This window comes from Saccopteryx leptura, chromosome 5 (assembly GCF_036850995.1).
Source record: "Saccopteryx leptura isolate mSacLep1 chromosome 5, mSacLep1_pri_phased_curated, whole genome shotgun sequence".
NCBI lineage: Eukaryota > Metazoa > Chordata > Mammalia > Chiroptera > Emballonuridae > Saccopteryx > Saccopteryx leptura.
Window position 1 is genome coordinate 88,544,660 of NC_089507.1, and position 27,784 is coordinate 88,572,443.

Consider the following 27,784-nt stretch of genomic DNA (forward strand, 5'->3'; position numbering starts at 1 on the left):
TGACTATCCTTATCCAGACTCATCAAAAAGAAAAAAGAGAGGACGCAAATAAATAAAATCAGAAATGAAAAAGAAGTGACAACTGACACCATAAAAATACAAAAGATTTTAAGAAAATCCTACAAATAACTATATGCCAACAAACTGGACAATCTGGATGAAATGGATAAATTCCTAGAAACATAAGTTTTCCAAGACTAAACCAAGAAGTAATAGAAAGTCTGAGCAAACCAATCATTATCAATGAAATCAAACGAGTAAAAAAAAAACAAAAACAGCTTGACCTGGTGGTGGCGAAGTGGATAGAGCATCAGATTGGGATGCGGAAGGACCCAGGTTCGAGACCCCAAGGTTGCCAGCTTGAGCGCAGGCTCATCTGGCTTGAGGAAAAAAATAAAAAATATAAATAAATAAATAAATAAAAGCTCACCAGCTTGGACCCAAGGTCTCTGGCTCGAGCAAGGGGTTACTTGGTCTGCTGAAGGCCCATTGTCAAGGCACATATGAGAAAGCAATCAATGAACAACTAAGGAGTCCCAACCAAAAACTGATGATTGATGCTTCTCAGCTCTCTTCGTTCCTGTCTGTCCCTATCTATCACTCTCTCTGTAACAAATAAATTAATTAATTTAAAAAAACACACCTCTCTCTCTCAAAAAAAAAAGTCCTGGATTAGAAGGCCTCACAAGTGAATTTTACCACACATTCAAAAGTAAATTAACATCTATTCTTCTCAAACTATTTCAAAAATTTCAAGAAGAGGGAAGGCTCCCAATTTCACTTTACAATGATAGGTTTAATTCTAATTTCAAAACCAGACAAAGACATTATGAAAAGAGAAAATTATAGGTCAATATCTGTGATGAACATAGATGCAAAAATCCTCAAAAATCCTTAGTAAACTGATTCAGCAATATGTTAAAAATATCATACACCATAATCAAGTGAGATTAATATCTGGAATGCAAGCTTGGTTCAATATCTGCAAACCAATTAATGTAATACATCAAATAAATAAAATGAAGGATAAAAATTGTATAATCAGACCCTGGCCAGCATATCCAGTGGATAGAGCATTGGCCCTGCATGTGGACATCTTGGTTTTGATCCCTAGTCAAGGCATGCATGAGAAGCAACCATCTGCTTCTCTTCCCTTTCTTCTTCCTCAACTTTCTCTCTTCCCCTCTTGCTACCAGTGGCTTGATTGGTTCAAGCATCGACCTCAGGCACTGAGGATTGCTCAGTTGATTTGAGCATCAGCCCAGATGGGGGTTGCCAGGTGGATTCCAGTCAGGGTACATTTGGGAGTCTGTCTCTCTATCTCCCCTCCTCTCACTTAAAAAAAATTGCATGATCATATAAATAGATGCAGAAAAACAATTTGACAAAATATAGTATCAATTTATGATTAAAACTCTCAGCAAAGTGAAAATAGAGGGAGCAGACATCAGCATAATAAAGCCATATATGACAAACATACAGTTAACATCATTATACTCAATGGGGAAAAGGTAAAACTGTTTTCCTTAAGATCAAGAAAAAGAGTAGGTTGTCCACTTTCACTACATTTATTCAACATAATATTGGAAGTACTAGCCAGAGCAATCAGACAAGAATAAAAAAGGCATCCAAATAGGAAAGAAAGAGGTAAAACTGTGATTATTTCCGAATGATGTGATATTATATAGAGAGAACCCTAAAGTTTCCACAAAATAACTTAGCTAAGTACCAGGATACAAAGTAAATATTCAGAAATCATTTGTATTTTTATATTCTAATCACATTCTACCAGAAAGATAATTTAAGAAAATAATCTCATTTACAAGTGCATAAATTAATATACCTAGAAATAAATAAAACTGAGGATGTAAAAGACCTATGCTCAGAACATTATAAGACACTGAAAAAAGAAATAGAAAAAGATACAAATAAGTGTAAGTGTATACTGTGTTCATGGATAGAAAGAATTAACATCAATAAAATGTCCATACTACCCAAAGCAATTTATAGATTCAATGCAATTCCTATTAAGAAACTAATGGCATATTTCAAGAGCTAGACAAATATACCAAAAATTTATGTGGAGCCACATAAGATCCTGAATAGCCACAGCTAACTTGAGAAAAAAAAAAAAGTTGGAGAAATCACCTGATCTCAGACTATACTATTGTACAAGGCCATAATAATCAAAACAGCATGGTACTGGCATATACTCAGATATTTAATCAATGGAACAGAATAGAGAGCCCAGAAATAAACACACACCTTTATGATCAATTAATATTTGATAAAGAAGGAAATAACATAAATAAAGACAGTTTATTCAATAAATAGTGTTGGAAAAATTGGGCTGATATGTGCAAAAATAATGAATTTAGACCGTTTTACACTGTACTTCTTTACACACAAAAATAAACTCAAAATGGGTTAGAAACTTAAGTGTAAGATCTGAAACCATAAAACTTCAAGAAAAAAACATAAGCAGTAAATACTCTGACATTTCTCTTAGCAGTATTTTTTGACCTATCTCTGCAGATAAGGGAAACAAAAGAAAAAAATAGACAAATGGAACTACATCAAACTAAAAAGGTTTTGCACAGCAAAGACACCATTAACAAAACAAAAAGAAAACCTACTGAGTGAGAGAAGATGTTTTTCAATGATATACCCAATAAGATATCAATATCCAAAATTTATAAAGAACTCATACAGCCCTGGCCAGTTGGCTCAGCGGTAGAGTGTTGGCCTGGCGTGTGGGGGACCCGGGTTCGATTCTGGCCAGGGCACATAGGAGAAGCGCCCATTTGCTTCTCCACCCCCCCCCTCCTTCCTCTCTGTCTCTCTCTTCCCCTCCCGCAGCCAAGGCTCCACTGGAGCAAAGATGGCCCGGGCGCTGGGGATGGCTCCTTGGCCTCTGCCCCAGGCGCTAGAGTGGCTCTGGTCATGGCAGAGCGACGCCCCGGAGGGGCAGAGCATCGCCCCCTGGTGGGCGTGCCGGGTGGATCCCGGTCGGGCGCATGCGGGAGTCTGTCTGACTGTCTCTCCCCGTTTCCAGCTTCGGAAAAAAAAAATACAAAACAAAATAAGAACTCATACAATTCAACATCCATAAAATAAATAAGTAAGTAAATAAATAAATAAAACAATCCAATTAAAAATGGCCAGAGGACGTGAATCAAAACATCTCCAAAGAGGACACACAGATGGCCAATAGACATATGAAAAGGTTCTCAATGTCATTAATCATTAAAACGACAATGAGATATCACCTCACACCTGTTAGAATGGTTGTCATTAATAAATCAACAACAAATGTTGGCATGCATTTGCAGAAAAGAAACCCCTCATGCACTGTTGGTTAAAATATGCATTTGTGCAATCCCTATGGAAAAAGTATGGAAATTTTTCAAACAATGAAAAATGGAATTGCCTTATGACCCAACAATTCTACCTCTGGCTGTAGATTTGAAGACAACCAAAACACTAATTTAAAAGAATAGATTCACTACAATAACTAAGCTATAGAAGCAACCCAAATTCCCATCAATAGACAAGTAAATAAAGAATATGTGGTACAATGGAATATTATTTGGCCATAAATAAGAAAAAATATCTCATTGTTTGTGACAACATGAATGAATTTAAAGGGTGTTTTCCTAAATGAAATGTCAGAGAATGACAAATACCATATGATTTTCCTTATATGTGGAATCTAAAGAGCAAAATAAATAAAGTATAAAAAACTCATATATACAAAAAACAGATTGGTGATTGCCATAGGGAGAGGAGAATGGGATGGGTGAAAAGAAAAGGGATTAAGAAATACAAATTGGTAGTTACAACATTGTTATGGTTATGTAAAGTACAGCATGGAGAATGTAGTCTATAATATGATTATAACTATGTATGATGCCAGGTGGGTACTTGAAATGTTGGGGGTCCACTTTGTAAAATATATTGTCTAATCCACTATGCTGTACACCTGAAACTAATACAAAATAATGTTGAATATAAACTGTAATTAAAATTTTAAAATTAAAAAAGAACTAGAAATTAAATGAAGCACAAATGGACATATTAAGTATTTTTTATTTTATTTATTCATTTTTAGAGAGGAGAGAGAGAAAGACAAGAGAGAGAGAGAGAGAGAGAGAGAGAGAGAGAGAAGGGGGGAGGAGCTGGAAGCATCAACTCCCATATGTGCCTTGACCAGGCAAGCCCAGGGTTTCGAACCGGCGACCTCAGCATTTCCAGGTTGACGCTTTATCCACTGCACCACCACAGGTCAGGCGACATATTAAGTATTTTAATTTAGCATTTATCTCCTAGGAGTTAGAAAATTAGAAAATCAAGAGTGGATGATAAACAGGATTTGAAGAGATAGTGTTGGAGATTTTCCAAAATGATAAAAACGTTAGATTCTTAAATTCAGGGAGCACAAATTCTAAGCACAATCAATAAAAATAAATTTCTCCTAAGGTGCCTCAGATTGAAAGAAGTCTTGGAGGAGAGTGACATAAGACAAAATTGGAGATGTAGGCAGGGGCCAGATCAAATAAGGTGTAGTTTTAAGCAGAGGATTGATGGCATCTACTTTGCATTTTTCACAGATTATTCTAGCAACTCTGTGAGGAAGAAACTGTAAGGGCCCAGAATAGAAGCAAGAAAAGTAATTGGCATACTAGTATAATAATCTAGGCCAGTGATAACAGTAGCTAAATACATTTGGAGAAATGTAACCTAAGCTGAGATATCTTTTTTGGGAGCAGTGAAGGTCATGAAATCTAGAAATAAAGACAAGTTAATTCTCATGTGGCACATTTTGACTAAAAGGAAACAGTAGAAAGGGGGGAGGTGGGCAAGTGGTTTGCCCTTCCTTTCTCCTTTGCATGAAGTGCTCAAGGCAGGGTTTCTTCCTGCAGCCTGACCAGAAATATTCCTTGTGCTCAGCATGTGCACACCTGCTTGGACATCACAGTTCATTGTGAATAGAAGTGATGTGGAGAACATTTAACCTCTATGCTTAAACTATACAGTTTATTTCTAAGGCTATGGTCAGTTTATGAGGGATATACAAAGTCTTCTCAAAACACAGAGATTGTCTAAGAATGAAACTGAACAAGCTATAACTAATCAATGAATCAGATAGTTATAGAAGTAAATTTACTCCAAGAAATACTCAATAAGTTAATGGCTTACTAATTGAGAAAAACTAAAATTGCAATCAAGATATAAACTTTGGCATAAAACACTAGAAAATGTAAAATGATATTAAAGTCACCAATATTAAACATTAGAGAGAGTGGCCTTTTAGGAAACCTTCAGATCTACTATGGTGGCAGGCCAGAGGGGCATAGAAATAAACAGTTTAACATAAGTATTTCACCTAACTGGTGGTGGCACAGGGGATAGAGCACTGACATGGGACACTGACATTTGAAACACTGAGGTTACCTGCTTAACCCTTTGAGTAGTGAGTTGTTTTGGGTTTTTTTCTTCTTCATGCTCGCTGACCCCCCGGGAGTGAGTTGTTTTTTTTTTTTCTTCAAAAAATGAAATCAGTTCCAGTTTTATTAACTTAAAATCATGTTTGTTGGATAACCAATTTATGGAAACAAGAAGGACATACATTGGCCTTTTTTAATGTTGCCTTACACATTTTTAAAATAAAAATTTTTGTTATCTCCTGCTTCTCCAGCTCAAAGTTTAAAGGCGTACATGTACGATCATACTCTGGATGGTCAGGAGGCGCAAGGACGTACATAAACATTCGTACTACTCAAAGGGTTAAGCGAGGATCATCTGGCTTGAACATGGAATCTCAGGCTTGAGTGTGGGATCATCAACATAATCCTATGGTCACTGGCTAAGGTTGCTGGCTTGACCAATGGGTCACTGATTCATCTGGAGATCCCCACCCCCACCCCTGGTCAAGACATGTATGAGAAGCAATCAACGAACAACTAAAGTGACGGAACTACAAGTTGATGCTACTCATCTCTTTCTCTTCCTCTCTCATTCTCTCTCGCTCACTAAATGAGTATTTCAAATCACCTTGGACTGGACCTGAAAGGTACAGGGGATCTAGCTGACCCTTGAAGAACACGAGTGTGTGGGTCCCCTTATACATGGATTTTTTTTATTTCAATAAATGTGTACAGCACTGTAAATGTATTTTCTTTTTCTAGATTTTTTCATGATATTTTCTTTTCTCTAGCTTACTTTTTGTAAGAATGTAGTATATAATGCATATAACAAAAAAATATGTGCTAATCAACTATATTATTGGCAAGGCTTCTGGTAATCACTAGGCTATTGAGTAGTTAAAGTTTGAGGAAGTCAAAAGTTATTCATAGGATTTCAACCCTGGGGAGGGGCTCAGTGCTTCTAACACCCATGTTATTCAAGGGTCAATTACTGTAGGTCTTAAATAATTTAGAAAAGACTTTACTGCTCTTCTTGATTAGCACTCTGTTATGTTACTATGGGATTTGGTGCTTATCAATCAGGAAACACAGAATTGGTTTACTAAAGAGAGCCACTTTGGGCTTGACCAGGTGATGGCACAGTGGATAAAGCATTGGACTGGGACACAGAAGACCCAGGTTCGAGGCTCCAAGGTCTCTAGCTTGAGTGCAGGCTCATTTGTTTTGAGCAAGGCTCACCAGCTTGAACCCAAGGACGCTGGCTTGAGCAAGGGGTCACTCCGTCTGCTGTAGCCCCCAGTCAAGACACATATAAGAAAGCAATCAATGAACAACTAAGGTGTCGCAACAAAGAATTGATGCTTCTCATCTCTCTCTCTTCCTGTCTGTCTGTCCCTGTCTATCCCTGTCTCTGTTTCTCTCTCTGTCACAAAAAAATGAAAAAAGAAAAGAAAGGCGCTTTGGTGATGAGGTAAGGGACTAAATAAAATAACATTATATTAGCAAATTTCATGTTTTCAATACATACTTTTCAGGAAAATATAAAGGTTTAGAACCCCCATGCAAGGCTCAATTTTTGGGTTGACAATTAATTATAAAAAGCAAAGTTGTTTTATGGTCTAGATCCAATTTGTTTTGACATTTATGTGTGTTCATACAAAAAAAAAAATGTGACCAATATCACCAAGGTCACAACACTCACAAATGTCACCTAAGTCAGTAGAAAGAGAGTATTTTACCATATAATTGCTATCTGAGTTCATTTTGGCCACCCCCAACTAGATAAGAATTCTGAGAAACTAGTCTATCTCTTGCCTGTGGAGCAGGCAGAGAAATACTATGTCTGGCAAATAGCACTCAGTTACTATTCAGTGACCAACTTAGTGACTCTACCTTTTATCTTGATTTACCTTCACAGAGGAGTCAAGATTCCTTCTGTGAGGCCCTGGTTGGTTTGCTCAGTGGTAGAGCATTTGTCCCTTATATGGACATCTCAGGTTCAATTCCCGGTCAGAACACACAGGAGAAGCAACCATTTGCTTCTCTAACCCTTCCCTTCCCCATTTCTCTCTCTCTTTTCCTCTCTCTTCACCCCTCTCTTCTCCTCCTTCAACCATGTCTCAATTGGTTCAATTACATCAGCCCCGGGTACTAAGGATGGCTCTGTGGAGCCTCCGTCTCAGGTGCTAAAATTGGTTCAGCTGTGAGCATGGCCTCAGATGGGCAGAGCATTGGCCCCAGATGTGGGTTGCTGAGTGGATCCCAGTTGGGGCACATGCAGGAACGTGTCTCTCTGTCTCCTCTCCTCATACTTGGAAAAGAAGGAAAAACAATTAAAAGATTCTTCCTGTGTAAATGAAGGTAATAGGAGAAAGCAGCTCTCCCATAATCTGCCTAACCCTGGATTAAACACCATCCTGTTTCAGTCTGCTTGTTGAATTTCCCTGCACAAACTTCTCTTAGGGGTGGATGTAGTCTCAGCTAAGAGACTCTGAGCACCCTGGCCAGATAGTTCAGTTGGTTAGAGCTTTGTCCCAAAGTGCGGAGGTTGCAGGTTTGATCCCCAATCGGGAAACACACAGGAACAGATCCATGTCCCTGTCTGTCTCTCTTGCTTTCTCAAATCAATAAAAAAGAAAGTCTCTGAGCTGTTTCTCCTTTCTTGCTCCTTATGGCCCTACTGAACTGTTCTCATTATTGCCTTCTAAAATTTCCTTCTATTTTCTCAATTTACTTGGATTCTAAAAACGTTTTGTTTTACAATTCTGAATTTCCAGCCTTATTATAATTCCACTCCAGGATAGTCTGCACATTTTGTTTATACATTGTTTATACTAATATTAGGATAGAACTTAGCATATTTCAAAGCAGATAGCATATTTGTTTTTAGTTTGTCTGTGGTTGCTCTGGGTTACTCCTAATCTATGTGTATGTGTCTCAAAAAAAAGGAGGAGAGAAGTGTCTGTGAGCAGAGGGCCCACAATATGAGCTATTTGCTTACAAGCATCTATCCAAATTGTGCCACAACTTGCAACAGTGAATTAGATGAGAAACTCTGTCTGGATTAACAATGAACAGGTTTTTTGGTTGTTTTTTTTTTGTATTTTTCTGAAGTTGGAAATGGGGAGGCAGTCAGACTCCCGCATGCGCCCGACCGGGACCCACCCAGCATGCCCACCAGGGTATGATGCTTTGCCCATCTGGGGCGTTGCTCTGTTGCAACCAGAGCCATTCTAGCGCCTGAGGCAGAGGCCAAAGAGCCATCCTCAGCTCCCGGGCCAACTTTGCTCCAATGGAGCCTTGGCTATGGGAGGGGAAGAGAGAGACAGAGAGGAAGGAGAGGGGGAGGGGTGGAGAAGCAGATGGGTGCTTCTCCTGTGTGCCCTGGCCGGGAATCAAACCTGGGACACCTGCACGCCAGGCCGATGCTCTACCACTGAGCCAACCAGACAGGGCCAACAATGAACAGGTTTTAATGGGAGGAATAATAGTTTAAGCATCAAGATATTCCATTCTAGCAACTAGTCACCTGCATGATATTTCAATCACTTCAGCTTTTTCAGTCTCAGTTTCTTAAAATGTGAAATATGTTGAGACTGAAAATCTAGTTCAGTATTCACTGTCTCTGATGATGAAGAATGATTTTCTTCTGTATTTACCCATTCAGAGACTACAGAAAAGGCAGAAACTACCCTTTTTAATAGAAAAGAAAAAGTGCTTTGGAGAAAGAACACTCCTGGGCTGGATCCTGCTTTCTGCCCTCTACCAGACAATCCAGAGTGAAGAGATGTACCTTCTTTCTGTCTCAGTTCCATGTCCGCATGATCGGAACAATAGGATCGGCTTACCAAGATTATTCTGAGGGTTGCATGAGCTACACAGTAGGCAAATGGCATGCACATGGTAGATGCTCTATAAATGGAAGTTATTTTAATGCTGTTGTTCTACTTATTGATTTGAGGAGAAGACTGTATTTTGACTAAGAGAATTCAGTGCTATAAAGAACTTAGTAACTGGTAGAGTGTTTTAAAATGTCCAACATGAAATGTTTAAATAGGCAAAATTCCCCTTGTTCTCCCTCCAGCGCCACTGTCTGTGTCTGTGTATGTATCTGTCCAGACAGTTTCTAAATGTGAAATTATAGGTGCAAAAAGAAAACAATTATATATAGTAATAGAAAAAAGGAAAGGAACAATGACTATTTCTTGGTTTAGTAAGAAAACAGCAGTTTTGGGGGAAATTTTAACTGTGAGCAAAGTAGGAAGAGGTATCTCCATGTCACACCAGGTTGTTTTACAAGAACAATTAGGTGTTATTTTTATTAGATATTAATTGTAATATTTTAAATAAATAATTAAAACTTCACTACTAAAATCATTGTTCAAATATTTATGTTGATTGGGTAAAGTAAAATGATATACAGATTGTTTAAAGTACTTATACACGAAGATTTTTTAAGGGTATGGATAAAAATGAATAAGAAAATAACTCTCCCAGATGCTACTGGGTTCTTTTCCTGCTAAGACACTTACTTCTAGCAGCCTAACAAAGTTTTGCAAACACGGAGGGTGGTTGGAAAAAGATATAGATTCTCTGCTGTTATTTGTTACGCCAAGTGCAAACTGACCTAGTTAGGGTTGCTATGGATACCATAATTTTGAATTTAATAATACTCGCTGAAGGAGTAGCAAAACAGCTCTACAAAAATGGTGAGACCCATCTGAATCTCAGCCTTAAACATAAAGAAACTGAGTCAGAGAGACCAAGAGAGAACTCAGAAAACTCATAGAGAAGTCTCAGAATTCTTGACGCTGATGTCTCTGATGATTTCAGTGCCCTGTGTGCTTTTTTAAATCACTCATTTTGTAAACAATGCTTCTTAGCCTAAGTGATTAACATGACTGAGCTCTTGCTGCGTTTATTAAAACTACCCTCTCTCCTAGTCACCTACAACTGCTTTCCACCTCCAAACTAAAAATACAAACATCTACCTGGAGTCAATACACCGAATTCTCACAACAAACAGTTTCAGCACAAATGAAAACCAAGTGAAACAAAAAAGCACATGCCTTGAAGGTAGAAGAACAAAGGATGATTTCTTTTCAGTTGAGTTTCTAGAATCATTTAACGGCCATATATTGTGAGTCTGCAGCACAGAGGCCTGCACATAAAACATGGTACTATATAAATGTAAATATTCAACCATAACATTAAAATTTTATTTTTCAACATGTTTCAGAATTATTTATAATTACAATAAAAGAAACAGAAAGCTGGCTTCTTACAATTAAAATTAAAAGTGCCTATAGTTCTATCTCATACTTAGAAACTTATTAACCAATTAGGTCAAAATTTGGGGACAGAAAGATGGGAGAAATTGGAGAGAGGACAGAAAATAAAATCTTGTAGAATCTCTGTGGAGAGTGAAACTAGTTTACCCCCAGTGTCCGTTGTGACCCAGGTTGATGTTGTGCTGGAATAATGGTTGTCTGAATCCGGAAGATCATGAACTACTGGAAATTGAAGCGAGTCCTTTGACTTAGATACTGGCATCACTGAATAGATGGTTTGCAGAGATGCCAATGGCACTTTTTCTTGCTTATATAGCTGGTTTTGATCATAGCCAGGCTATTCCAAGCACTTGCAAAGATTCTTCCCCTTCCCAAGATAAATTTTCCCCCAACAACCTTGAAAATCTTGTAATGGATGATTCATTATAGCTGAGGCAAAGGCCCAAATATAACCATATGTCATTGCTAAAATTACTTTAGTCAAGAGGATAAAAACATTAGATGGTTTACCTCCTTCCAAACCTCCGCTCCCATCCATTGTTTGCTGACAGGATTATTATGTTGCTGTTTGGTCAGTGCATTAACCGAAATCGCTGCTTTCAGGAAGCATAGCAGTGGATATAAAAGCCAGCTGCAAGATAGCAGGGCCACTGTGAATAATTTATAGTTGAATAGGGAGCTCTTAAAGCTGGCTTTATAGTCATCTCACAAATGCATTAATGACCTCATCTTTGAGGAAGTAATATCTCTGATTTTCTCTTTTGTTTCCAGATCTGTATACTCCTTTTCCAGGGAAAGAAGGTCATTTCTTTTTCTAATCAGAGGGAGACGGAGAAAAATATTGCAGTTCGCAGCTAAGCTTCTTCCTATAAATTGGTATGGTGCACAAGATGAGAAGTGGCTCTGCCTGACCCCACAACAACCAACATGTATTGATCTCCTGTTGCTAGTCACCAGGATTTCAAAAACAGCTTCGCGCACTCATAATCTAATGAGTCTCTCTGTTCTGATAGAGTTATGCTGCTCTGAAATTTCAGAGGAGGGACATAATGTGTGATTGTTCTCAGAGGACAGGAGGGAAATACCATAGAAGAGAGGACATTTAAGCTGAGTCTTGAAGGACCAGTGAGATTTCATCAGACTGGGAGCACTATTCCAAGTGAAAGAAACAGGTTGAAAAAAAAAAAATCAATCCTAAATGAGAACAGAATATAGAGTTTATAATGAGTATATGGGTCAGATTGCATTATCCAAAGATAGGTACAGCAATTTCTCCTATTCTGTAAGCTTTTCTTATAATGTGAGTTTGGTACTCTTCCCATTGAAAAGATGGGGGCCATCTCTTGCCTTGAGTCTGGGTTGGTTTTGAGGCTATGGTGGAAGTGATACCTGTAGGATAAGACAAAAGATGATATCATTTCTGCCTGTTTCTCTTAGGACAGTCTCCTTTGGAGCCCTGAGCCCAGGTAAGAAGTTTGACATTCTTCAGGCTACCATGATATGAAGGAAGCCCAGGCTAGTGCATGTGAAGAGATCATAGAAGCCTTGAAATTATAAAGAGAGAAAGATGCTAAGTCAACTCCCAGTTGTTCCAGCTGCCTGCTATTTCAACTCCAGTCTGCATCTGCCTATAACTACATGAGAGACACAAGTAAGAACTGCTTAGCTCAATCTTTCCCATATTCATAACCCACAGAATTTGTGAGTGCTAATGCAATGATAATCATTGCTTTAAGCAACAAAGTTTTGGGGGTGATTTGTTATTCAGCAATTAACTAGAATTGTAGTAATCTAAAATGAAAACAGATAGTCTGATCGAGGCCTAGAAAATATTTGAATTCCATTCTATGGTCATTGGAAAACAATCCATCGTTTTTCAATCTGAAGAATGACATGATCTGATTTATGGTTTAGAAAAGGAATTCAGGAGACATTGGGCAAGATAAATAGGAGTAGAAAGTCACTGCAGACAAGAAGAATGTTTGCAGGAATTCTCCAAGTTTAATTGTGCATAAAAATCACTTGAGAGGCCAGATAAAATTTCAAATCCCTTGGATTCATCTGAAAGAATAAATCATTTATACTTTGCCTATTCCAAGATGCCTTTAGTAGAGAAAGGAAAAGTACATTAGTGGTGCTCTTCCTTTATGGCAGGCAGTGTGCTGGGCTGAGCACTTGACATCCAGCTATATGGCTGAGACTACAGATTTTGCTACAAGAGGGGCTGATTTTGAGTCCTCACTCCATTATTTTCAAATTGTATGGTATTGGGAAAATTACTCAACTTCTCTGAACCTGGTTCCATATCTGTAAAATATAGGTATGATTCAGCCTTTCTTACTACTTTACCTAGGTTTAATCCTTACACATAGTAATTTTTTTAACAATAACATTATTATGTTTTCCTGATGCCTAATTAGCTCCAAGCAACCCTGAGTGAACCTTGGACCTTTGCTGACTTGCCCCCAGGTTGGTGCTAGTAATTGCCAATCTGTGTAGCTTGGTTCTTCCGTGTGCAAGTAAGCCCAGCAAGGCAGCCACAACCACTGGTTTGCTTATAGCTCCAGAAAGGTTGCTGAGGGCCAGTCATGGGCAGTGTCTTACATTAGTCTGTACCAGGTTCCCTCCTAAGAGGCCCGGAACAAATACATTCAGTGGCCAGCTACAAACAACATCAGAGAAAGGCCCAATGAGCATTACTAGCAGCATATGCAAAGGGAGAGCTCAGCAGGCATCAAACCCAGCTGAAGTGAATTCTGTTTTCTGTGGTCAGCACCTGCACAGCAGCTTGCACACTTTGGATGAGGTTGAGTCCCAGATACCTTGCCCCACTGGGCTAAGTTCCACAGGGAAAAGGGAGAGAAGTGTAGAGCTCAGACACTCCAAGTATGAATTCATTGGTACCTACTGTTGAGACCAGATGAGGGGCTGAGCCACCATCTGGGGGAAGGGTTCCAATTAGCCCCAGTGAAAGATTCTCTCAATCTTCCTCCCTGAGATAGGGGCTCCTTGGCTAAAAGAACTTCTGCAGAGGTGTCAGTTGGCCCCACCCAACCTGAACCTGCTGCTCACCTCTCTGAGGAGAAATGGAATTAAAGTACCCAGCAGTGGCTGAGGGATTAGGCTCTGATATAGGGGCACTTTCCTCATCCTGAGCTCCTTGACCAAGAGATCCCTGAAGTAGGGAGTCCCACTAGCATTGTCCTCTTTACCCCAGCTGCCCTAATCCACCAAGCTTGCAACTTGTGAAGAAGTTAGTGAGGTACGGCCACTGTAAACCCACTCTACAGTCTTCCTAGAGAAGACTCTGTGGGAAGACCATACAGCTGCAAGAGGAGATAGAACAGCTGAAAAGCTTAAGGAACTTGGGTCCTTTTACGGAGCTGCTGTCAGCTCTAAGTAGGAGAAAGTTGATCCTTATACACAGGTTGGTCCCTCCCACACACACCGAGGTATAGAAAATGTAGACACAAACAGTGAACAGAGTAGCTCCAGACAAGTAGCCCACGCTGGGTTACAAATAACATCTGACATCAACCCATACTTCATTACCATCAAACCAATATTGCAAGAAATGTTAAAAGGCCTGCTATAAGAAGAGGAAAGGAAAAAAAAGAAAATGAGAAAAAAGTAGAATAAACTTTAAAGAATAAAATAACAATAAATACATAAATATCAATAATGACTTTAAATGTAAATGGGTTAAATGCTAGTCAAAAGACACAAGGTAGCTCATGGATAAGAAAACATGACTCACATATATGCTGTCTATAAGAGACCCACCACACAACAAAAGATACAAATAAACTGAAAGTGAAGGAATGGAAAACACTATTTCATGCAAATGGAAATGAAAAAGTTGGGGTCACAATACTTATATTTAACAAAATAGTCTTTAAAGCTAAGCTTTAGTAAGGAACAAAGAAGGTCACTATATAATGATAAAGGGAGCAACCCAATAAGAGGATATAACCAAGCCCTGGCTGGAGAGCTCAGTTGGTTTGAGTGTCATCCTGGAATGAGGAGGTTGTCTGTTCTATTTCCCAGTCAGGGCACATACAGTGGATGAGTGGATTAAAAAGCTGTGGTACATTTACCTAGTGGAATACTATGCAGCTGTAAAAGAAGAAGGCAATCTTACCTTTTACAACAGCACAAATAGACCTAGAGATTATTGTGCTAAGTGATATAAGCTTGGTAGAGAAAGACAAATACCATACGATCTCACTTATATGTGGAATCTTATGAACACAATAAACTGAGGAACAAAACAGAAACAGAGGCAGGTTCACAGGGAACAGGTGGACAGCTGTCAGAAAGAAGGGGGAAGAGGAGATGAAATTAAAGAAGGTGGAGGGATTAGCCAAAGTCATATATACATAACACATACATACAGAACACAGAATAGCAACATCCAGAGGAAAAGGGGGAGTAGTAGGAGGCGGGGAAGGGGAGGCAAAGGAGGGAAAATGAGGTTGGAAAGAGACTTTACATGGGGCATGAGGAGCATGATGTGGGGAGTAGAGGGTGTCAGATTGAGTGGGACACTTGAAACCATGCCAACACAATAAATTAAAAATAAAAATTTAGCCTAAAAAAAATAAACCAAAAAAAGAAAGAAAAAGGAACGAAACAAGCAAGCAAAAACCATAGCATCAATCAGTACTAGCTGCCTAACAAACATGTCAAGGTTGGCAAAATGGTTAATTTCCATGAGTTCTTGTGAGATTCTTCAGGGATTTCTGTGGCAGTGGTATTAGCACTCACACTGTGGTATTGGCTAGAAATAGCAGTATTATTCTGTTCATCTTAATTGGCTGTTTTTTCCAATAAAAGATATTCTTGAGGGAAAAAATTAAAATGGCAATCCCTAGAAACAAATTCAGGCCTTTTGCATTTGTAAAATACTTTTTTTAAAAACTTGGAAATGCCTAATTATCCTTCAAATTCAACTAAATCTACTATTTATCAAGCTCTTACCATATGTCAGAAACTGAGCTAAGGTATTTTTGCAATGTTTATTTAAGTCTTCAAAACAACCTTATGATATAAGTTTTATTATGTCCATACTACAGATAAAGTGATAAAGTTTACTAAGCTTTATGCCTTCTTTAGGCTCACAGGGAACCCTCAGATTTCCCCTACAATTTTACTTCCATACTTTTGCAAGTAAATCAAGGATTGCAAGGCTCTGTGATGTCTCTCTCCAACAATGTTTTCAATGCCTTGATGGCAAAAACCCTATTTTGGGAGGGAATTTCTACCCTAGGATAATGAGGATGGCTGAGCCCATGACACTCAATATTGGAGGGATGAAATTGATAGCAATTTACTATCCACATACACTCTTAATCCAGAAGAAGAGGACGCGACACTATCCAGTGCCACATGGGGGTTGAACTCAGGAGCAAAGTGAACTATCAGAAGCTGTGGGAGTCAGGCTTTATGGTATCAAGAGGATTAAACTCTCCCAGGTTTCCACAGGAGAATGTGATTGGTTTGTTGCATGATTTCATGGGCTGGCAAGGAACTGAAACAGCTATTCAGTGATAAGCAAGATTCCACCTGGTTTCTGAAAGGCAGAAAGCGTGGGCCAAACCAAAAACATGAGCCTAGTGTGTTCAAAAAGGATGATTTATTTTAAAAGCACCTGGGTGCAAGTGGGATGAGACCAGCAGAGGGTGTCAACCCTGAGGGAGGTGTAGGGTAAGGGTTCTATATACTGCTCACAAAAATTAGGAGATATTTCAAAATGAATATGAAGCAATAAAATATCCCCTAATTTTTGTGAGCAGTATGGATTAATCAAAGGGCCTTGAGAAAAATCAGCTGATGTTGCTGCATCCACTGGTGCAAAAACAGTTTTCCTTTGTTTGTGGACTGGAGTGACACCACAGTTTCTCAAAATTGTTTGCACTCTTACTCAACCAAGAGAGGTTTGAGCCGGGTTACTAAGTAAGCCAGTTCTCCTCTGGGACAGCATTGTTCTCGAGATGGCAGCTGAGTAGCCCCTATAATAAGGAGGGTTGTTTGTTAGGCCACCTTATCTACCAGAGCTGAGTAGAGACGTGTTTGTGGTTAGATCATTAAATGTCCTGATTTTACCAGATATCAAGGCAGCACATCATATTGAGCCTTAATTTTTAGGTCTTTAAACCACTGATATGCATCATTATCACCATTTTACAAATGAGGAAATGGAATTCAGGATGCTCCTATCATGGACAAAGTCACACAATCTGAGAGATTGAGGTAAAATTCTGGTCTCTCTGACCTGAAAGTCATATTTAGTTTGCAAATGGTTAATGGAACATCATCAGTTTTTTAATCAACATTTCAGTGTGACTTCTGAGAAGTCTGAGAATGGCAAGAAAAGAATATACCATTTTCTGGCTGAAATGACTCTGGCATGTACATCTGAATATTTTTTCCCACATGCCAGAGTCACCAGCACTTGGTTGGAAGGCATCACCACAAGTGCTTTCTTTGCATGAAGGAGTGGAGAGGGCCATTGTTGGTTCATGCCAAGGTCCCCTAACCTTCCTGTTGCCTATTTAGGCCATTTAGCTTTGATTTGGCCCAGTCTAGGTCAGTCTCATATAAAGTAAAGGTACAGCTTAGATAAATTAACATGGAGATTCTAATATGCATATTCATGTTCTCCAATGTTTGTTTGGACTATCACTTATTCATAATAACTTATTCTTTTTTGCTTTGTGTATTTTAATAGTGGTTGATCTTCTTATATTGTCTTACATATCAAATTTTCTCAGCCTTTGCTTTGATTTTGAAAGTGTTTTTCTCTAAATAGCGAATCTAATTTCTAAAATATACTGTTGAGCACCTTCTTTTCTTCCTAAATTTGCTAAATCATTCAATTGCAATCAGGAAGTTTGAGGCAAAATAACTGTTGTTCTTGCAAATTTTCTGGGAGCAATTATCTTAATTGTGATGCATTAGTATGAGGGTGGTGGTGTATAAGGGTCCCACAGGGCTGCTCTTTGTGAATATTGAAATACAAACACCATTTTTTAGCAATAAATTTTTAGAAAATTCTAAGCAATTGGATAACATGTGTAATTTAACAATGCCAGTAAACTGCATTATCAATGGGTTGGCTATTTAGCTATGTACAGTTTTCAGAACCTGGTAATTATAAAAAAAAAAAGATCTCAAGACTTTTTTCTTAATTTATTATTTTCTGAATTTATTAGGGTAATAGTTTACAGGTGAAACTCAAGAAAACATCATCTATACAGTAAAAACAAACAAACAAGTATATTATTGCAAATATTCTCACATGTTTCAATTTTCTTGTCCCCTTCTAGTATCTACCTCTACAACTTTACTGAAACTCCCTTTGAAAAGTATATAAATGACCAACTCTGGGCCAAATTTTAAAAATTATTTTCTATTTCTATTTCATTTGGCATCTCAGCAGACTGACTATGCCTTCATTTTGGAAAAACATGCGTCCAGACATTTGTGACACCATGTGGTCCTGCTTTCTCACTTTGATGGCTGTTCCCTTTTGCCTTTTTTGGTGGGTTTTGCTCCAATGACACTTCTTTATTATTATTATTATTAAGTGAGACGTGGGGAGGCAGAGACAGACTACTGCATGTGCCTTGATTGGGTCCACCTGGCAAGCCCACTAGGCAGAGATGCCCTGCCCATCTAGAGTGTTGCTCTATTGCTCAGCAACTGAGCTCTTCTTAGTGCCTGAGGTGGAGGCCATGGAGCTATCCTAAACGTCTGGGGACAACTCGCTCCAATCAAGCCATGGCTGTGGGAGGAGAAGAGAGAGGGAAACAAAAAGGGACAAGGGTAGAAAAGGAGATGGGCACTTCTCCTGTGTTCCCTGACCAGGAATTGAGCCCAGGACATGCACATGCCCGGCTAATGCCAATGACACCTCTAAACTTAGAGTTTGTCAGGGTTTGACTTTGGTCTTTCTCTTTAAATTTATTTTATTTTATTTTATTTTATTTTACAGAGACAGAGAGAGTCAGAGAGAGGGATAGACAGGGACAGACAGACAGGAACAGAGAGATGAGAAGCATCAATCATTAGTTTTTCATTGCGTGTTGTGACACCTTAGTTGTTCATTGATTGCCTTCTCATACGTGCCTTGACCGCGGGCCTTCAGCAGACCGAGTAACGCCTCGCTCAAGCTGGCGACCTCAGGGTCTTGAACCTGGGTCTTCCGCATCCCAGTCTGATGCTCTATCCACTGCGCCACTGCCTGGTCAGGCAGTCTTTCTCTTTTAAATATATTCTCTTCTTAAATGGTCTCATCAATTCATGGCTTTAAATATTATGTATATTCTAACTCCCATTTTTAAAAATCTAAAATCTAAATAGTGACTCCAAATTTATCAGTCCAAAGACTACTTGACATTTCCTTTTAGTATCTTACAAGCATGTTAGATAATGTAACCTAAATGGAATTCTTGATAACCCCAACAGACTTCCTCTTCCTCCTGTCCTTTCTTCCTTTATTGGCATATAGGACAAATATCCTCCCATTTATTCAGTCTTGAAACATGAAATTTATCCCTTCTTCCTTTCTTTACTCATTCACCTCCATCAAACCATACATAAGTTTTGTTAGTTCAACTTTTTAAATGATTTTAATTTATTAACAGCCATACTGCTGCTAGCCTAGTCTAAGCCCTTCTTGTATGGATTCCTATTAGTTACTAACTTTAATTAGTTCTTCTCCTTTTCCCAATCCAGTTTATTAGTGACTATTTAGGAGATGTGATTTTTCCTTTGAAATTAGGATTTTTATAACCTCCTGGATCTTAGAATCTTGAAATCATATGCTATCCTTGAAAAAGATTTAGGTATTATTTATTCTACATTCATTTTCTATGATTCATTCGGATGAAGAAGCCACTGTAGAATTGTGCTAGTCACCATGGATGAAGGAAAGAAAGCTATAGCTAAACAGACACCAGTCCTTAACACTTTCCCAAAAGTAACATGTAACATGTTTAGTCAGTTTCTATGGCCAAGGCAAGTTACATAACCACACCTAAATTGAAACAGTGCAGGGCAGTGCAATACTCCGTGTGCTGAATGGAGGATTGAAAATATTCACTAACTCACCCTCACATTTTACAAATGAAGAAATGGGACCTACAGAATATGCTATATTTCATGAAGCTGATTTATATCACAGCCAAAACTAAAACTGGGTCTTGGAATCACTGTCTAGTGGTTTTTAAAATAATGGACCAGGAACTTCTTGTTCTCTACTCACAACAGAATTAATTTACATGTTTTAATATCAATATTTTATTTATTTAAGTAATAGAAAATCCTTGTATTGCCTTTTGTACCTCTGCAATAAAATAAAACAGACAAATCATGTTCTAGCAAGATACCTCTCAGTGACAAAACACAAAATCTCTTTAACATAGCTGTTCCTATTTTATGCTGGTGATTATAAACATATTGAAAGCTATACCCAGATGCACTCAGCCACAAAGGAGGACACAAACTCACATGCATACCTTCCTCTAAGTGACCAGCAACTTCAGTTTACTGCCTGTGGTCCTAGCCACACCTGTTAGTATACATTTTCATCTGATTTCAAACATCTCTTCTTCTATCACTTCACTCATAAGCTATGACTTTATGACTTCTACAAGGAAACTTTGGTTCTTTTTTAAATTTTAACTTAAATTTTATTTATTTTTATTTTTTAAATCGTATTTAGTGAGAAAAAATGAGAGAGAAAGAGAGGAAGACAGAGAGATGAGAAGCATCAACTAATAGTTGTATCACTTGTTCATTGATTGCTTCTCAAATGTTCCTTGACAGGGGGACGCTCCAGCTGAGCCAGTGATCCTTTACTCAAGCCAGCAACCTTGGGATTCAAGCCTTTGAAATGATCCCACACTCAAGCTGGCAATCCTCCACTCAAGCTGGAGAGCCTGTGCTCAAGCCAGAAAGCCTGTGCTCAAGCCAGATGAGCCCTTACTCAAGTGAGTGACCTTGGGATTTTCAACTGGGACCTCAGCATCCCAGGTTGACGATCTGTCCACTGTGCCACCACTGGTTAGGTTTAAATTTATTTTTTGAAACTTCAGTTCTTTTTCAAGGTCAAGTTTCATATTTACTGTAATATTTATGTATTTTTAAACATCTTTCACATGTAAAACTGTGCTACCATTATTTTTAAAGATTTTTTTTACTGATTGATTTAAGAGATGGGGGAGGGGCAGGAAGCATCTACTCATAGTTGCTTCTTGTATGTGCCTCGTCTGGGAAAGCCCAGGGTTTTGAGACAGCGACCTCAGCATTCCAGGTCAATGCTTTATCCACTGCACTACCAAAGGTCAGGCTATGCTCCTTTTTTTTTTTAAGTTTTCTATTTGTTTTTTTAAGTCACTGAGTGCTGTGTATCTAATCCCATATTTTCTGTAAGTTCTGGAGTTTTAATTATACAATTTTGTAGAAGTATTATGTCTAATAGTAAATGTCTGTTAGTAACTAGGTGAATACACACAAACATATTGATAGGGTTGCAGGTGGGGGCCATGACCCCCTCCTGCCTTAAGTGGACAAAGGAACATTGACAAACTAGATGTTCCAGATCACCTTCCCCCAGGCATCCAGGTGACTAACCCCGGTGTGGAAGGCCCCCTAGCTTATCTACAGTTAATCTTACATAAATCACTGAAAGCTACATTTTTCCTTAATGACCACCAGCCCCTAACCTCAAATCCCCTATTTAACCCTACCACTTAGAGAACCGGGGCTGCTCTCCCTTACAAGACAGATAGCCCGGCAGGTTTCCTTTCATTAAAGCCTGTTACACTGGTCTTTTGGACTCCGACTGATTCTATCACATATTATATATGCACATGTATTTATAATATTAGAATACAATTTTTAACAAAAATCAAAAAGCTCATTTTACATGTTAGTGGTAAATGTGCCTTTAAAGGTATTTATTAAATGTACTTGAAAAGGCTTGTTTTAAAAAGACTATCAATTGTATTAAATAGAAGCCATTCAGTATGCCAAGCTATAAAATATTCCCTAATTCTTGTGAGCAGAATAGATATTTCTATAGTGGGTAAAGTTTTGTCATTTATCTTTTAAGGTAATTATGTGAATTGTGTTCAGTCCACAAATCCTGAGTTGGAAAAGTGGTTTTTACCTTTTATTTCCTCATTTATAAACCTTTTCTAATGAGAATTAATCATTCAGAATGGGCAGCACAAAGCTGAATCTTGGCATTCTCTTTACAAGACAAAGGAACCTGTTTTCCTCTTTAGGGTCTTCCTTTTCGTTAAGGAGGGCATGCAAACCGCTCATCACATCCCCAGAGCTTCCTAGAACCTCCCCCTTGAGAATCTCCGTGAGTACAAGGAAAAACAACTCTAAAAAAATTAATGGAAAGCCCTTCACTATTTGCCTTTCTCTCTCCCAGTCCTTGCCCTCCATCCTTTCTACTTTCTACATGTCTCTTCTCAGTTTCAAACATTTCCCCTCTTATTTCCCCAAGGTGGGCTGCTTTGTTGTCACTCCATCTGCAAAAGAAATGGGGGAAAGATCACACAGAAATCATACCCTGACGCGGGGCTTGTTTTCCTCGAGACCGGGACTCAGAAGGACTGGGCTGGGGCGACGAATGGATTTATTTCAAGCAGGGGCAGCACCAAGAAAGGAAAAATCTAAAAGGCTCCCGACAGCCTCTTCCTCTTTCTCTTTTCTTTCTGCGACTCTGGACAGACCTTTCTCAAATTCAAACCCATGTTTCCCTAGGTATGTAGATCAGGGGTTTTGGCAAGTAAGTTTTTTTTTTTGGTTTTTTTTTTAGTAAATAATCTCCAAATGTTCATGACTGACTGTACACAGTGATCCTTAAAAATGATTCTGTATCCACCGTTGTGATAAAAATGCAAATTCTCTTAGTCTCACACTAACTCCTGGAGAGTAACTCTAGCTAAAGGTCACACCCAAGCACACATATGCCCCCAGGCAGCAGAGCACACTGCAGTGCCCTGGGCACACCTGTGCACACCCATTGGCACACAGTAGACCCCTGAGCTACAGGTTACACTCCTGTGTACTTTCCTTCCTCCCCGCCTCGCCCTGTTCTTTTTCCTCTTCCCCCACCCCCAGCCCTCGACCCGTACAATGGGAGTTCTGTTTGTCTCGGTAGCATGTGACAGCGCAGTCCCTGCTTTGCCTAGCTCTGTGCTGCAGGTCTCTCAGGTAACAGGTGGCAGCTTCCTCCGTAGGATTCTAGGTACAAAAAAGAATGACCTCATAGGGGTGGGGCTCAGGGACTCCACACAGGTGGCAGTCACGGCCAGTTTAGTTAGACTGGGGCAGTTTAACTCGTCACTCCAGTGGCTTTAGCCCTCACCCTGAGGCACTTTAGCAAACCAGCCATATCCTGCAAGCCTCTAAAACTTGTCTTTCCCTCAGATGGAGCCGGCAGAAGCCACCGGGAAAGAAAACATGGGCACCAAAAAAAAGAATCTGACCTTCTTGAGGCCCAGGCTCTATATGCTGGAAAGAAGGAAGACAGACACTGTGGTGGACAGCAGTGTTTCTGGGGACCATTCTGGTAGCTTGAGGAGGAGCCAGTCTGACAGGACCGAATACAGCCAGAAGCTGCAAGGTAACCGGAGAGAAATCAGTTGTCCCAGGTTACTGTCCTCCTAGCTTGTTTCCCCTACTCTTCCGTTTGCAAAGAAAACACTTCAGGCAGAGGAGAAAATCAAGTGTTACCTCCTCTCTAAGAGGAAAGTAAGAAAAAATAAAATGAAACTAAGTGTAATTCATAAATTATTGGAACAAGTTTATTACATGCTTCAATGGTAAAAGAGCCAATTCTAAATTATCCTTTATACCATTTTTTTTTTCTGATGAGAGTAATATTTTTTCTGCTATCTCTACTCCTTCTTCCCCCTCCTCCACCCAACTTCAGAAATGCGAAGCACTAGAAAGCAAATGATTAAAACCTACAAAAGAGAGTTTATCTCAATAGAAAGGTGTGAGGTGTCACACCAGGAGATCTATCTAGGTAATTGCAATGAACTGTGATTAAATAGGGGCATGAAACTACAATCATGTCTTTGAAAAATAAAGACTCTTGTCAGCAGGATGGTATAACAGGATTTGTTGAAATCACTTAGGTGTTCATTCCTTTAGAGTGAATTGAAAAACATCTTAATACGTTAAGACATGTTCAGCATGCTGAAATGGAATGACTTTTGAGGAAATAACTTCCGCTTACTTTGTGATAGTCGTGAGATAATTTGGCAGTTATTTTAACATTTCCTATGTTTTAGGCCTTAATTTTCTCTATTCCTCCCCATCTACTCTCTTTTTCTTTTCTCCTCTTCTCTTGAAGGTCACTTGTTCCAGCAAATTTTATTTTGATGTTGATAGTGTGAAATATTTTAAGTATCCATTGCTGTACCTGTTGTGTGATCTCCCACAACCTATCTCTTGCTCTTTGACCACACTGTGAGTTTAAGTGTGGTCCTACCACAAGTGTCATTCTGGATTTAAAAACTACAATGAAACCTAGAATGACCAATGGGGGAAGCTTGTACCTTGCTAGTCTCTTTCATCAAAAATATGCTTGCACTTAGTTATGTGAATAAATTAAATAAGTTAAGTTAAATGTATTTAAATTAAATCTTTAAATGTTCTTACTCCAACTTAATGTTTAAAAAAAAATCCTGATAGCTCAGAATTAAAATACAGAGTCAAGTCTTATTCTTAAACAGGATTTTTAAAAAAGGAGAAGGGATGTCATTTAATCTTTGAAATTAATTACTTTCAAGGCAATGGATACATTGGGAAGAAGGTAAAATTTAAACATTGGTTTCTAAAACTGTCTCATCAATTTATTACCTTTACAATTTTGAAATAATTACTCTAAATTTCTGACCTTCAGTTTTCCTATCTGTGAAAATGGGATATTGATACCACAGAATACTGTTGGGAGAATGAAATTAGATACTTACATGAAACATCCAGTATATTGGCTGACAAATGGTATATGTTTAATAAACAGCTTTTTTAAAAAATAAGATTTTATTTATTGATTTTAGAGGGAAGAAAGAGAGAGAAACAGAAAGGGGAAAGGGAGGAGCAGAAAGCATCAATTCATAGTAGTTGCTTCTCATATGTGCCTTGACTGAGCAAGTCTGGGGTTTTGAACTGGCAACCTTAGCACTCCAGGAAGATGCTTTATCCACTGCACCACCACAAGGTATTTTTTTCTTTTTTTTAATTTTTATTAATTTTAATGGGGTGACATAAATAAATCAGGGTACATATGTTCAAAGAAAACATGTCCAGGTTATCTTGTCATTCAATCATGTTGCATACCCACCACCCAAAGTCAGATTGTCCTCCATCACCTTCTATCTAGTTTTCTTTGTGCCCCTCCCCTTCCCCTCTCCCTCCCCCCCCCACCCCGTAACCACCACACTCTTGTCCATGTTTCTTAGTCTCCTTTTTATGTCCCACCTACCACAAGGTATTTTTGATATTAGGAACAATGAGTACTATAAGGATAAAACAGGACTTAATCTCTTTTATTCAAATTTCCTCTTCTGCTAATCTGTTTCAACTATTTTCTGTCCTTTGATGAAGAAACCACATATAGCAATTCAGGAAAAGCCCATTGCTTTATCCCCCATATAATGTTTCTTCTGTCTGAGATTCACTCACTCAGCATCTTTTTGGTTCAGAATTTCCACTAGCAAAATAAAAATGGAAAGTAAACTTAACTGAAAAGATAAGTCTATGGCCACAAACTATAGCTTATGTTTGTTAGTTACCCTGCAGGAGACCTCAGGCTTCTTGTACACTCCACTGGATTGGTAATTGTCCTGCACTTTGTAGAATCCTGTTTTTGAAGGTGAAAGAAAAGACTCAGGTGTGAAATCTTGTTCCTAGAACTGCTTGTGCCAGAGAAAAGTCATCAGGGAATGTGCAGAAGTACAACAGAGCTGTAGAGTCAATCTGGCCTGATAACAGTTTTTAGATGTAACTGTTAATAAAATCCAAGTGTGATATCTAATGAATAATAGAGCTTTTAGTCTAATTACTTAGGCAACAATACTTAGTATTTTCTCATTAACTTCAAAGCAATCAGTTCTATGGATTTGCACTCTGGTCCTACTATATCCATTATCATGCAGATGAGTCCTAATCACCTCAAGAAACACTTTATTATGGAAAGTGAAGAGTTTTTCCTCTGCCTACCTTAGAACTGGTAGTTCCCTGGGAGGCACTGAATAAAGACCTGAGGTGGTTAGAGCCCTCAGAGAGATGGCCTGAAGCCATTGTGAGGTCACAGAATGCTTTCCAACACTGGAAGGCAGCCTTTTATTTAGTCAGTGCTATCTATGTTGCTATCTAAGTATTACAGTTAGCTTTTTTAATTCTTTCTGGAAGCAAGTTCTCTGAGTTCTGGGAAATGTAAGATCTTTCTCTGGTGCCTCTGGGCTCGCCTGTTATCTCTTACTATATGCCTGTTCAATTAAATTTTTAACAGACATCACTCTAGTAGTGTGAATCCTAAATTGTAATTTTTAAAAAATGTAACAGTTAGTGAAACCTACTAGATTGAACAATAGATTATGGTTTTAATTGGAATATCATAAAAAATTTAATTTTAATTAATTTTAATGCAGTGACTTTGATAAATCAGGGTACATATGTTCAGAGAAAACATCTCCAAATTATTTTGACATTTGATTATGTTGCATACCCCTCACCCAAAGTCAAATTATCTTCCATCACCTTCTATCTGGTTTTCTTTGTGCCCCTCCCCTTCCCCCACCCCCTCTTTCTCTTTGCTCGCCCCCTCCCCACTCCCTCCCCCCCCCCATTACCATCACATTCTTGTCCATGTCTCTGAGTCTCATTTTTATGTCCCATCTATGTATGGATTCATATAGTTCTTAGTGGAATATTATAAAATCTTTATAGAAGACTGTGATCACATCAATGTAGTCATTTCTACTATACCTCAAGTTGTGTAATGCCAGCCTACTGTTAGTGGTTTCTTTATTTCTTCAACAAATTTGTTCAGTCGATTTATTGAAAGTGTTATGGTAAGCAAAACCAAAATATATAACAGGAATTACAACTACAAAATCATTATAAAAAAAAAAGGCTGACCTTTACTCTATAGGGCCTTAAAGTCTCATTGGGAAAGATAAGTAAACAAATGTAATAAAGTGACAGGATAGAAGCAGAGGTGAGATCAGTGGGTCCACTGAAGGAGGAAATGGTTTATTCAGGATTGGCAAAGAAGTCGTTAGAAAACATTAACAGATGATAAGGTAGGGATGAGGAAGAAGGGGCAAAATGGGGAGAGCAGCGCATTTTAACCCCTTCATTGTACTTATCATTGTCTGGAATTGTGTTGCTTGTTTCTTTGTTTATTGCCTATCGCCGACTTTCATTTTTTTCTCCCATATCTCACCCCCTGCTCCATAAACGAGACCCTATCTGTGTGGTTAACAGTTCCATCTCTGCACTTAGAATCATCCCTCGCAAGTAGTGAGCACTAACTTTCAAGGAGAATGAATGATTGAAATGATCTGAAATGACTGGAAAGAAGTCATGTGAGGAAAGGCATCAAGTCCTTGTGTTTTCATATATGAGAATAGAGGTCTCCATTAATAAACATGTTTTTTCAGTAAAAAGAAAGAAACATAGCAGAGATTAAAAAGCACGGAATTGCCTATATTTCAAATAATTCTCAGCTCTATCTTTTAAAGCATGCTAGACTGTACCTCAGTCCATTCCTCTTCCATTCAGAACATGAGTACATCATCTAAGCTTCAAAGCTAGCTCAATTCCTAATTTTCATTTTAATGGGAACACAAAAAATGATCGAAGCAGGGAAAATTTAATGGCTGAATTGTAAAACTGCTTTTTTGGGGGAATCATTTCTCTGTGAAGTCTACTTTTGAAGTTTGCCTTATTTACAGTAAAGCACAAGTATCTGTTTGTATGCAGATTATATAATATAATATATTATATATAAATTAGATACAGTTGTAT

The 27,784-nt window shown here is 38.5% G+C and overlaps 1 protein-coding gene across 1 annotated transcript in view; it reads left to right on the top strand.

Moving 5' to 3' along the window:
- Positions 1-23,079: 23,079 nt before the first annotated feature.
- The window catches only part of ARHGEF38 (Rho guanine nucleotide exchange factor 38), a 165,197-nt gene continuing 160,492 nt past the window's right edge, over positions 23,080-27,784 (top strand). Inside the window, exon 1 of the mRNA XM_066385918.1 lies at positions 23,080-23,366. Within this exon, the coding sequence (XP_066242015.1) occupies positions 23,171-23,366 (196 nt within the window). The 5' untranslated portion in view covers positions 23,080-23,170. The remainder of the gene's footprint in view (positions 23,367-27,784) is intronic.